This window comes from Macrobrachium nipponense, chromosome 31 (assembly GCF_015104395.2).
Source record: "Macrobrachium nipponense isolate FS-2020 chromosome 31, ASM1510439v2, whole genome shotgun sequence".
NCBI lineage: Eukaryota > Metazoa > Arthropoda > Malacostraca > Decapoda > Palaemonidae > Macrobrachium > Macrobrachium nipponense.
Window position 1 is genome coordinate 21,889,400 of NC_061093.1, and position 12,500 is coordinate 21,901,899.

General features: G+C 34.9%; 1 protein-coding gene across 6 annotated transcripts in view; it reads right to left on the reverse strand.

Annotated features, from left to right (window-relative positions):
• Positions 1-12,500, reverse strand: part of LOC135206683 (GAS2-like protein pickled eggs) — a 129,946-nt gene that overhangs the window by 99,590 nt on the left and 17,856 nt on the right. For all 6 annotated transcript variants that reach the window (XM_064238084.1, XM_064238082.1, XM_064238078.1 and 3 more), the window contains one exon: positions 7,902-8,130. In XM_064238084.1, the coding sequence (XP_064094154.1) occupies positions 7,902-8,130 (229 nt within the window). The remainder of the gene's footprint in view (positions 1-7,901; positions 8,131-12,500) is intronic.

Sequence of the window (12,500 nt, forward strand, 5' to 3'; positions counted from 1 at the left end):
GAAATGAGGCTTGCAATGGAATGGAAATGAAAAAGGCACTGGAATTTGAAATGATTGGAATTTGAAATGAAGACTGATATGGAGTGGAAATAAAAAATAAATTAGAATTGGAAATGAGGACTGGAATGGAATGGAAATGAAAAAATACATTGGAATTTAAAATGAAGACTGATGTGGAATGGAAATAAAAGCAGAATTGGAACTGGAAATGAGAAATGAAATTGAAGAGAAATGAAAATTGAATTGGAACTGGAAATGAGGACTGAAATGCAGTGTAAATTAAAACTGAATTGAAAATGGCAAGCAGAATTTAAATCGGATGTAAATGAAAATCTGAATAAATATTTGAAAAGATAATTGATATGGAATGTAAATGACATCTGAAACCGGAATTTACATTGGAATTGGGAATGAATACTCAAATGAGAATCCAAATGAAAACTGAGAAGGAATGTAACTGAAAACTGAACTGAAGCTGAAACGGAAACTGGAGTGGATTGTAAACATTGAAGTTTGAAAGACACTAAGTGACAAGGCGAAATTATCAGATAATATATTTACTAAAGCTTTTAAATTAAGAGCAACAATTTTATATTTTTACAAATAAACGAAATTAAAAGTGACAAATCTTAAAATAAAAGCATATGACAAGGTGAACTCTGGTAAAATAAACTAAAAAAACGAATAATCAATTATGCAATAAAATAATAAATAAAAATAGAAAACCTTGTAAATATAACTTGTGCAAAGCCTTTGTAAGCAAGTCACTTCAATCGAAGGTTTCCCAGAACAGAGAGAGAGAGAGAGAGAGAGAGAGAGAGAGAGAGAGAGAGAGAGAGAGAGAGAGAGAGAGACTTAAATATCACTGTCATTCGAGAACGCGTTAGCCACAGCCATCACGTGACACATGTACGTGACAGAAAACGGTCTTATTAAGAGAGAGAGAGAGAGAGAGACCTTACCTTACCTTACCTTACAGTTCGTTCGGGTTGCCCCAGGTCCCTCAGTGTGAGGCGCCTCTAATGTCTACCAGAGAGTTGCTAGTACATCTTCCGGTATATTTTGCATCTTCCAATCTTGGATGGTCTGGGATGCAGTTTAGATATTTGTCGAGCTTATTCTTAAACAAAACATCTCACGCTCACTCCACCTGATATATTCCTCAGATGAGCTGGCAACGCATTGAATAGACGCTGCATTATCGATGCTGGTGCGTAGTGGATTAATGTCCTGTGTGCTTTCCTTATTTTTCCTGGTATAGTTTTGGGCACTATTAATCTACCTCTGCTTGCTCTTTCTGATATTTTTAGTTCCATGATATTTTCTGTTATTCCTTCTATCTGTTTCCATGCCTGAATTATCATGTAGCGTTTTTCTCTCCCTTCTAGACTATATAATTTTAAGGATTGTAGTCTTTCCCAGTAGTCTAGGTCCTTAACTTCTTCTATTCTAGCTGTAAAGGACCTTTGTACACTCTCTATTTGTGCAATATACTTTTGATAGTGTGGGTACCATATCATATTGCAATATTCAAGAAGTGGACTATGAAACAATTAAATGTTTTATATTAAAGCATAATCATGTGTTCAGCTTTTCTTGTTTTGAAGTGCCGTAACAACATTCCCCACCCATTTTTTGCTTTACATTTTGCCAACAGAATTGCTATTTGATCATTGCATAACATGTTCCTATTCATCATCACACCAAGGTCTTTAACTGCTTCCTTATTTGTGATTGTCCCATTATTAGGTCCCCTATATGCATATGGCTTTCCTTCTCTGTCTCCATATATAATTGATTCAAATTTATCAGAGTTAAATACCATCCTATTTTACCTCTGCCCAATCATATACTTTGTTAAAGGTCTCTTTGTAGAGCGTTCCTATCTTCATCACAAGTATTTCTCTACTTATTCTTGTGTCATCAGCGAAACTACTCACTACCGAATCCTTAACATTACTGTCTTATATCTTCATCATAATAACAAACAATATTGCAGCTAGCACCGTACCTTGTGGCACACCGGATATTACCTTGGTTTCATCCGATTTCTCATCGTTTGCAATAACTATCTGTTTTCTGTTGTGTAAAAATTCTTTTAACCATCTTCCTACTTTATCTACGATATTGTGTTTTCTAATTTTCTTTGCTAATATATTATGGTCTACTTTGTCAAAAAGCTTTTGCAAAGTCTAAATAACCACATCTTTTCATTTCCGCTTTTCATATTTTTGAATATGTTCTCACGGTGGACTAACAGTTGGGTTTGTGTTACTTTTTCCGGGTACGAAACCGTGTTTGTCCTTATATTAAACAAATTATTTTTATTAAATGTTTCATAATATTTTTCTTCATTACCCTTTCATACACTTTCATAATATGTGATGTTAGACTCACAGGCCTATAATTACTTGCCTCTAGTCTTGATCCACTTTTGAAAGTAGGGTGATATATGCTAATTTGTGCTTCATCATAAATCTTGCCTGTATCTACACTTTGTCTTAATAATATTGCAAGTGGCTTTGCGATAGAATGAACTACTTTCTTTAACAAAATAGCAGGGACTCCATCCGGCCCTGCAGCAGCTCCCATTTTTAATTCATTAATTGCCTGCACAATATCAGCTTCATTAATTTCTATGTCAGCTAAATATTCACTATTTTCTTCCCTTACTTCTATATCATTATCTTCATTATCTATTCTAGGGGTGAATTCTCTCTTATATCGTTCGCCAGTATGTTGCAAATTTCCTTTTTTTCATTCGTTAATCTCCCTTCAATTCTCAGAGGGCCTATTTTCTATTCTTCTTTTATTCATCTTCTTCGCATATGAGTATAATAGTTTGGGTTTTTGCTTGATATTTAATAGGGTTTTTTTTCTTCCAAGTCCCGTTTTTCATTTTCTTTGTTGTATAATCTTTTGTTCTGCATTTCTATCTTACTTTTTAGTTCTATAACTTTCCATGCATTTTTTCTTTTGCAAGACCTTTTTTCCACACTTTAGATTTTCCTGGAAACAAGGATCCTTCTGTCTCTTGGTATGCATGAATGATGTTTACTTTTCTTCTTCGGTATATATTTTTCCACTATTTTTTTCTCCAATATTTTTATATAATATCTCCGTATTTACCCTTATGTCATCACTTACGAAAATGTTATCCCAATCTTTGTTTAATTCTTCATTAATTTCTGGACCATTTTATATTTTTACTGTAGAAGTTGTATTTTCCATATCCTTCCCACTTTTTCATTTCTTGCTTATCTCTATTTTCACTGCTTTGGAATGAACTGTTAATTCTATGACATTATGGTCTGAAATACTCGCATTATAAACTATTATTTCTTTAACATAATTCATCATCGTTCACATAACTATGGTCTAAAGTATTTTCCTTTCTTGTTGGCATGGTGATTTATTTTGTTGAATGTTGTATTCTAGTAGCATATCTAATAGCTTTTCAAATTGCCTCTTATCTTCTGCACTACTATTACTCTCTTTTTTATATGTATAAGTACAACCACAATCTCCTATTCGTTCTTTTCCATTCTACGAAAGGAAAGTTGAAGTCACCAGAGGAGGAATAATCCAGTCCTTGTGATTTCTACATTATCATCCACCAATTTTTCAATTATTAAGTCAAACTCTTTATATTCTTAGGAGGGTCTATATATTACTATGTTCATCAATTTTTCAGATTCAAATTCTACCGCTATTAGTTCACATTCTGAGTTACTATATTTCTCATATATTTTTCCTTGTTTTTGTCTTTCCCATATAGTTGCGGTTCCCCCTTGATTCCTATTTTTTCTATCTGATCTATAAGTTTGTTTGGAACCCTTTTATTTGATCATCATTCCCAGTCTCTTGGAATACCAGGTTCACTTATATTCAATTATATCTATTTTCTTTCATTTTGGGTTAGTTCTTCTAAGTACTCTATTTTTCTTTTTGAGTTACTCGTAACTAAACCCTGCGCATTCATCACTATGATGGTTTGCGTGTTTTCTCCTTGATTTAATAACTGGTAGTAATAAGAATTTTCCCATGTCTCTTTCCTGTTCTGGTATGTTGTTCTTTTTTTCATTTCCAGAAATTCTGACATTAAAAAATCCAACTTTTCCATAATATTTGATCTTCCTTCATCATAATTATTCATTTTGTGTCTGAATCTGCCAATTTTCTCCGTTTCTGCAATATCCTCTTGCATAATAAATACAGTTATTATCTCTTGAGTAGAATTTCGGAGCTGATGCTTTGAAATTTTTTGCTGACACCTCTGCATATCTCATTGGTGGTTTGCTTTTCTCTTTTACCTGATATTCTTGATTTCTCTCTTTATTTGTTTCTTTCTTATTTTGGATTTTATTACTTGGTTGGTTATTTATTTGATTATGATTCATGGCTACAGGGTGCATATATTTGCATTTTTTGTCGAACTTACATCCTTTTCCTTCTTTTAGGTTTTTACATATTTTTGGATGCAGATCTCTGCAATCATCCCCATATCCATCTAAGTATGCACATTTACCATATATTTCATAGTTTTGACATATCTTAGGATGTTTGTAGTAACATCTTTCTCCAAATCTGCAATCTCTTTTCAAAAGGTGCAGATTTTGTCTTTCTTGTCTATTTTTTCCTCTTTCCCGTCATTGTGCAGATCTGGGTAGAGCCTCTTCGGGATTTGCTTTTCTGTTGTCATATCATAATTTATTTCTTCGTAGGTATGCTGCTTTATTGCCTCATATGTAGTATCAATGAGTATCTCTGCATCCATACTTTTATCTTGTTCTTTGTTTTTCCTTATTTTTTTCTGTCATTTCATTTTTGTTTACTTCTCTTCGTTTCCTCTCTTCTTCTTCTTCTTCTTCCTCTTCCTCTCTTCTTCATCCTCACTATTTGTACATTCAATCTTGATTTAATAACATTGTCTATCCATGATAGACATGTTTGAACAAAAAATTCTTGTATCTTTTCTCAAATCTTGTATTACCTCAGCACACTGTGGATGGGTCGGAATGTTGCATGCAGCACATTTTCTGATTATGGTTTTGTGGATTGACTATGCTATACCAAACCTTACACAGTTTGCATGCTTTTGGCATTCTTTTTCCTAATGCATCAATTAGGATATTCACAAGATTCACCTTATTCATTTCTTTGTCGGAATATGTTGGTTTATGTATATTTTCTTTATGAGTCTCTTGACCACTTGGATTTTATTTGGAACTTCTTCAATTATTTTTCAAGATGTTTTCAAAGGGGATTAGATTTGTTTCCAGTTTGAAGGATTATATCCTTCTAATATAGCTATGAATCTTTGTATCTTTTTTGGTTTTTGTTAGGACTGTTGCTGATTTCATAGATGAGAAATGCCAGTTCCCTTCCTGCTACCTCATCGTATTGCGAATCTGCTAAACACGCCAAATTACGCCACCTCTTCCCGCAGTTGGAAACTTACTGCCATCTTGTTCTGATTTATAGTATTACACTTGATAAACTAACTTAGAAGACGCTTTATCCTACTATTTTCACACTAATCTTATCACCGATAGTTCACGAACACTTCTAGATATTTCTCAATTCTAGTCGTATGTTAAACTTGTGATATCTGTTGATTATCTGACTTCACGGGTACGTCTCACCAAGCAAGATGGCTACAACACGAGAGAGAGAGAGAGAGAGAGAGAGAGAGAGATTTAACGACTCTTCGAACTGCTCAACCCAAGAGAGCATAAAAATATATGGAAATTTATATTTATTATCAACTTGAATGACGAGAGAGAGAGAGAGAGAGAGAGAGAGAGAGAGAGAGGGAGAGATATCAAAGGACTTCAAGGTACGTATCATCGACAATAATGACATAAATATATCACGAGTTACATTTTCACCACTAGAGAGAGAGAGAGAGAGAGAGAGAGAGAGAGAGAGAGAGAGAGAGAGAGAGAGAGATTTAACGACTCTTCGAACTGCTCAACCCAAGAGAGCATAAAAATATATGGAAATTTAGATTTATTATCAACTTGAGAGAGAGAGAGAGAGAGAGAGAGAGGAGAGATTAAACACACGCAAGGTCTCGCGAGTATTTATGAGCATAAAAAAAGTTACACGGTTTCGGTTTTCACTTTGTAATGATTTCTCAATACCTCACAGCGATGATTCTATTCTCGAGGCCTTGTACGTAATCGATTGACGCGGTAGCGACTAGCACAAAGAATGCCAGTGACTGTATTAATAATAATAATAATAATAATAATAATAATAATAATAATAATAATAATAATAATAATAATAATAATAATAATAATAATAATGTTTATTATTATTATACTAAAAATAACAAATATTATTATTATAAAAATCATAGTAATTAAAATTTTCATTATTTTCATCGTTATTATAGTCAAATAATAATAATAAATAATAATAATAATAATAATAATAATAATAATAATAATAATAATAATAATAATAATAATAATAATAATAACGTTCATTATTATTACATTAAAAATAAATATTATTATTATTATTAATAATTATTATTATTATTATTATTATTATTATTATTATTATTATTATAAAAATAATAGTAATTATAATTTTCATTATTTTCATCGTTATTATTATCAAAATAATAATAATAATAATGATAATATTCATTATGATCATCTTTAATACATTATGAAAACAATAATAAAAAAATATCATTATTATTATTATTATTATTATTATTATTATTATTATTATTATTATTATTATTATCATCAAATGTCACTGATTAGATCATGAGTCACAATACAAATTCCATTCACCTCTCGTGTCAAAACTGATTCATCATATCCTCTACGTACCTATCTTTGTTATCAATGCACGAAATTAAAACAATAACCTGGAAAAAAATGAGGATATCCCGTATTTGAAACGATTACCTCTCTCTCTCTCTCTCTCTCTCTCTCTCTCTCTCTCTCTCTCTCTCTCGTTTCCTGCTGAAATATTAGCAACAATGACCAACGCCTATGCTGGAATATAACAGTCTGCCTGTTTGATCTCTGCAAAGAATTCTCTTTGTTAGAAAGGCTCTCTACACACCCATCCTTCCTCCTCTCTCTCTCTCTCTCTCTCTCTCTCTCTCTCTCTCTCTCTCTCTCTCTCTCGTTTTCTGCAGTTAGAACACCTTCAGTCAAAAATAGTGAAAAATATTCGGATTGGGACCACATTTTATAAATACAATGTGTATACATTTATACACGTGTAAATAAATTTTTCTGATAAAACAGGATACGTCTCAAGTATAAAAGGCCTATTAAAACACTCTGGTCTAAAGCTTCCACCGAAATATAGTCCTTAGCTTTAAACCAGAGAGTTTTAATGGGGCTTTTATACTTGAGATATATATTATGTGTGTGTATCTCACACGCATGAGATAGAAACGTAACCATCTTTCAAATGAAAGCCTAGAGCTCCTATTCCCCCGAGCAACGAATAAAACTCAACAAAAGCGCGTTCTTTTAATCACAAGACGACGTAAAAAAAAGAGAAAAAACTTGGTTGAAAGTTTCAAGTAAATATAACACTTGAATATTAGGATATCATTTTGTGGAAACGACAAGAAATTGAAATTACAATTAAATAAATATAAAAAAAAAAACTCGCAAGATTAAAACCCTTCACCAAAAACGTTGCAGGAAGTAAATAAAAAAAATTGGGCTGAAAGTATCAAGTACATTTAAACACTTGAATATTAGGATATCGTTTTGTGAAAACGACGAAGACATTGAAATTACAATTAAATATATATATAAAAAAATCGTACAGATGAAAACCCTTCACCAAAAACGTTGCAGGAATATAAAAGTCAGTAAAAATATAAAGAAGGAGCAAAGTTCGTCCCTACTCACCATTTCGTCGAGAGATTTGAGGTCGTTGGTGATGATCTGGGCCTGGGGTCCGTAGAAGACCTTCGGCGGCTCGGGCGGGGTCAGGTCGTGACCTCCGTTGGCCCAGGCCTCGTCCTCGTTGAACTGCCCTCCGCTCTCCGCCATCCGCTCCTCCGCCAAGCGTTCCTGCTCCAGCTCCCTGTCTATGTCGGCCTCCATCTGCACCAGGAGAGGGGCCGCCATGCCGAATCTGAAAGCAAGCAAAGGCGTCGTTGATTTAGTGATTGATTTCGATTTCTCTGGCATCGCCACGCAGACGTTGTTATTGGTTGCAAGTCGAGATGGGTTGTCAAGTCTCGGGCATCGGTCTTAGAATGAGAGATGATGACTGGTGTCTTCTTGCAAATAAAAATGAATCTCAGAAGAAATAAGTGAAACCCTTCAGTAGATTTAACGTTTAGCAAAACACGAAATACTTGACAGATGTCGTTTTCAGTGAGACAAAATAGGCTAAGACAGCCCTTTGAAAACTGATGTACAGAAGTAACGCTATTAAAACCAATTCACAGCAAAAAAAAAAAAAAAAAAAAAAAACACAATAGTAGAGATTTTAAAAAGTAATTAATATGATGACTGGTGTCTTCTTGCAAATAAAAACGAATCCCAGAAGAAGAAATAAGTGAAACTTCGCAGTCAATTTAATGTTTAGCATAAGACCAAATTCACGGAAGATGTCGTTTTCAGTGAGATAAAATAGGCTAAGGCAACCCTCTGAAAACCGATGTACAGGAGTAACGCTCATGAAACAAATTCACAGCACCAACAAATAAAAAATACACTATATTAGGATTTTTAAAAAGTAATTAAAATAAATTTTTAAAAACTGCTAATTGAGATTTCAAATAAAATAATAAATGTTATCATTCCGATCATCAGTGAGGAAAAACAAATCAGCCAACTTAGATAAATAATCCAATACAAAGAAATATGAAACTGGCAGTTTAATTAAGGATTACATAACATCAATGGACATTGATTTGAAATTAAACACAAAGGAGAATGCCCGTACTACACAAATATACGAACACTAAGTACGTATGCAGTAAACGTGTCACGAACACTAAGTATGTATAGTACGTACAGTATACGTGTCAGTAAATGACACGAAACCAATAGACCCCAAAGACATACCGTAACAAAAATTGATATTCATTTACAATTGAACCCATAAAAAAATAAATAATAAAAAAGTGTTAAAATAGAAATCAATTGTCATCCTATAACTTATCAATTCAATAACCTCTGCTGATTGCTTTCTGTTTGGGTCTAACCGCATTATCGCCAAAGCAACCACAGGACGGGTTTCCCCTGACGGTGACGCAGTTCATGAGGGCTTCCAGGCGGCCTTTGGCACCAAGGAATATACTTTTCAGAAAGAGCAACCTTCTCTCTCTCTCTCTCTCTCTCTCTCTCTCTCTCTCTCTCTCTGAGGGCTTGTTTGATGGATGGACTCGTTTTCTCTGTCTCCTTTATTGGGTCTGTCTGAGATTTGTATTTGCTCTCTCTCTCTCTCTCTCTCTCTCTCTCTCTCTCTCTCTCTCTCTCTCGGGCCTTCTCTGATAGTCTCTTTCTCTCTCTCTCTCTCAGGGGGCTTCTCTGATAATCTCTCTCTTAGGGGGTTATCTGATAAGAGTCTCTCTCTCTCTCTCTCTCTCTCTCTCTCTCTCTCTCTCTCTCTCTCTCTCAGGGGCTTGTCTGATAGTCTCTCTCTCCCTCAGGGGGCTTCTGTGATAGTCTCTCTCTCTCTCTCTCTCTCTCTCTCTCTCTCTCTCTCTTAGGGGGATTGTCTGATGGGTGTAAGTACTTGATCTCTGTCTTTCTCTCTCTCTCTCAGAGGGCTCGCTTTTCTGGTAGGTGCACCGTACTTGCAGGCAACGTGACGAATCAGATTTGAAAGATCTCTGGCCAAGCCTTGGTTCCACTCGCGTAAGCAAGCAAACAAACCCAGAAACACGCTGCACATTCCAGAGGCCTTCCAGGAGCCTTCCAACACAGAGGACCGTCCAGAAACTTATGACATCAGTGCAGACTCCGGGTAAGATATGGACGTCTCCCGATTACCCTTTCGCTTTCCGCATAACGGGAAAATAAAATGCACTCGGTGTATGTGTATGTTGGTTGGTTTAAGCCTGAGCTGTATTTATAGCAGCGAATGCCCTCGCCGTAGGGTGGGACGTATGTGTGAAAAGACAAAAAACGAAAAAAAATCAAATGGGCATAAAATAAAAGCCAAATGGGCAAAAAAAAAAAACAAAAAAAAAAAACCTCAAATGGAAAAAAAAAATACTTAAATGGGCAAACAAAACAAAAACAAAAAACTAAATGGTAAAATAAAAAACCTCAAATGGGCCACAAAAAAAAAAAAAAAAAAAATCAAATGGCAAAAAAAATATCCTCAAATGGGCAAAAAAAAAAAAAAACCTCAAATGGGCACCAAAAAAAACCTCAAATGGGCAAAAAAACAAAAATAAATAAATAAAAAAACTCAAATGGGCCACACAAAAAACTCAAATGGGCAAAAAAAAAAAAAAAAACTCAAATGGCAAACAAAAAAAGTAAAATGGGCAAAAAAAAAAAAAAAAAAATCAAAACAAATGGGGAAAAAAAAACAAAAGGAAGGGGGGAGGGGGTAACTTGGTGTAACCCTACGGACTCATAAACCAGCTCGAGACCTCACTCCGTCTGGATCAGAGGGTTAAAAACGATATATTCAACGACGAGCACCCACACTCGCTCCGAAGGGAACTCCTTTCACCAAGACGCCTCACAGCGAGCGTTGAAAGCACTGACATTCATCAAATGAGACTTTCGTTTATATAAAGCGCTCTCTCACTCCAGAAAGCACACACCACGGCTTTCATTCGTTCGTAACCATACAGTCCAATCATACGGGACATGAAAGTCAGAACAACAGATCTCAATGAACTGAGCATCCACTAGAAACGTCTTATTATTTTGTAATGCTTTTCATGACATCTTTCTTTATAAGTAAAATCGTGACAATTATATTCAACAGAAAATACATTCCGTTTTACGATATGAATTTCATTTGAGCAATGATCAATCATAGCGCAGTTTTTCAAAATTAAAAGTACTTCTTATGGGTGAAAAAATCTTCAATATTTCAGGCTCTATTGCCAGCTGAGCATTCGTGGCCAAGAAGTTTTTGTGAAAAAAAAAAAAAAAACATTAAAAATGACGTCAACTTTACAAATCAAGACATCCTGGTATTAACCTGAAAGTCGCAAATTCCTGAGCAGCCAATTTACATAAATAGGTTTCATTGCATCAGATTCAAAACTGAAGATTTCTAGCCCTTAAATTTATGGATACATATCTTTGTATCCAGTTTACTGATACAGACTGGTGAAGTAACTTTTTTTTTTTTTCGTTGCACATTGCTTGAAAATTTATTAAGAAGATTTTGTATCAAATTCACTGGTAGGGATTTTTGCTGAAATATTTATTTCCTTTTTTTATGCAACGTGCCTGAAAATTTATTATCGAGATCTTGTATGAAATGCAACGTTACAGATTTCGGTAAAGTCGCTTTTTTTTGCCTTTTCAACAGATCTGAAGAAGAGAGATGCATATGTTTCCGGTCAACGGCAAGGATGCATATTCCTTGCTATCAGATTCATAGATACATATCTGGACATCAAATTCACGAGAAGGCCAAAATCACGGATGCAAATTACTTCAGATCAGATCTAAAGGAACAAGACACCTCAACCATTCAATTTACAAACGTAAATTTTCCTGTCAGAGTCGCATGATTCCAATGCTTGGCACCAGATCTTGGCGTCGTCAGACTTTCTAGGCCAAAAATCCCACGGCACCAGCATCACAATTCCTGTGAGAGGAAAAGCCTTCTTTGCCAACCTTTCGATTCAGGCTAGACGTGGGAGGGCCTCCTTACGTTTAAACAGGTACGCGGCTGCTGAGGAGGTCAAAGGTTAATCCAGTAATGGATCAGCTGCGCTTATAAGTCAATGGGCAAAATACCAGTTACACACGTACACTATACTATACCAAATCCCAATAGGTCTCTGGAGGGGGTGGGAGCATACACCACACTATACCCAATCCCTATAGGTCTCTGGGGAGAGCGGGAGATGGAAAGGAGAACGGTTAATAAAATGTAAATGCCTATCCACAAAAAAAAAAAAAAAAAAAAAATGTCTGTCGGCCACAAAGATCTCGCGAGAACGCCCACGAGGTCTCGTTTAAGCTCACAAAGGAGCCCCTCCAGGAACTGTATCTATAAAGTTTCTTACAATAAAAAGATGGAAGAAAATAAAAAGAAAATAAAGCCATACGGCTCAACAAAAATAAATAAATAAGTAAATAGCAGTAAATGTCAACCGATGTCTGGCAAAAAAAAAAAAAAAAAAAAAAAGTTAAAAAGTGAACATCTAAGCAACTTAGGGTAGGCAATGAAAGGAATATTAATATCTCGATCTCCCACGCGCGCGCGCACAGAGAGAGAGAGAGAGAGAGAGAGAGAGAGAGAGAGAGAGAGAGAGAGAGAGAGAGAGCGTCATTCGAAGATCTACAAAC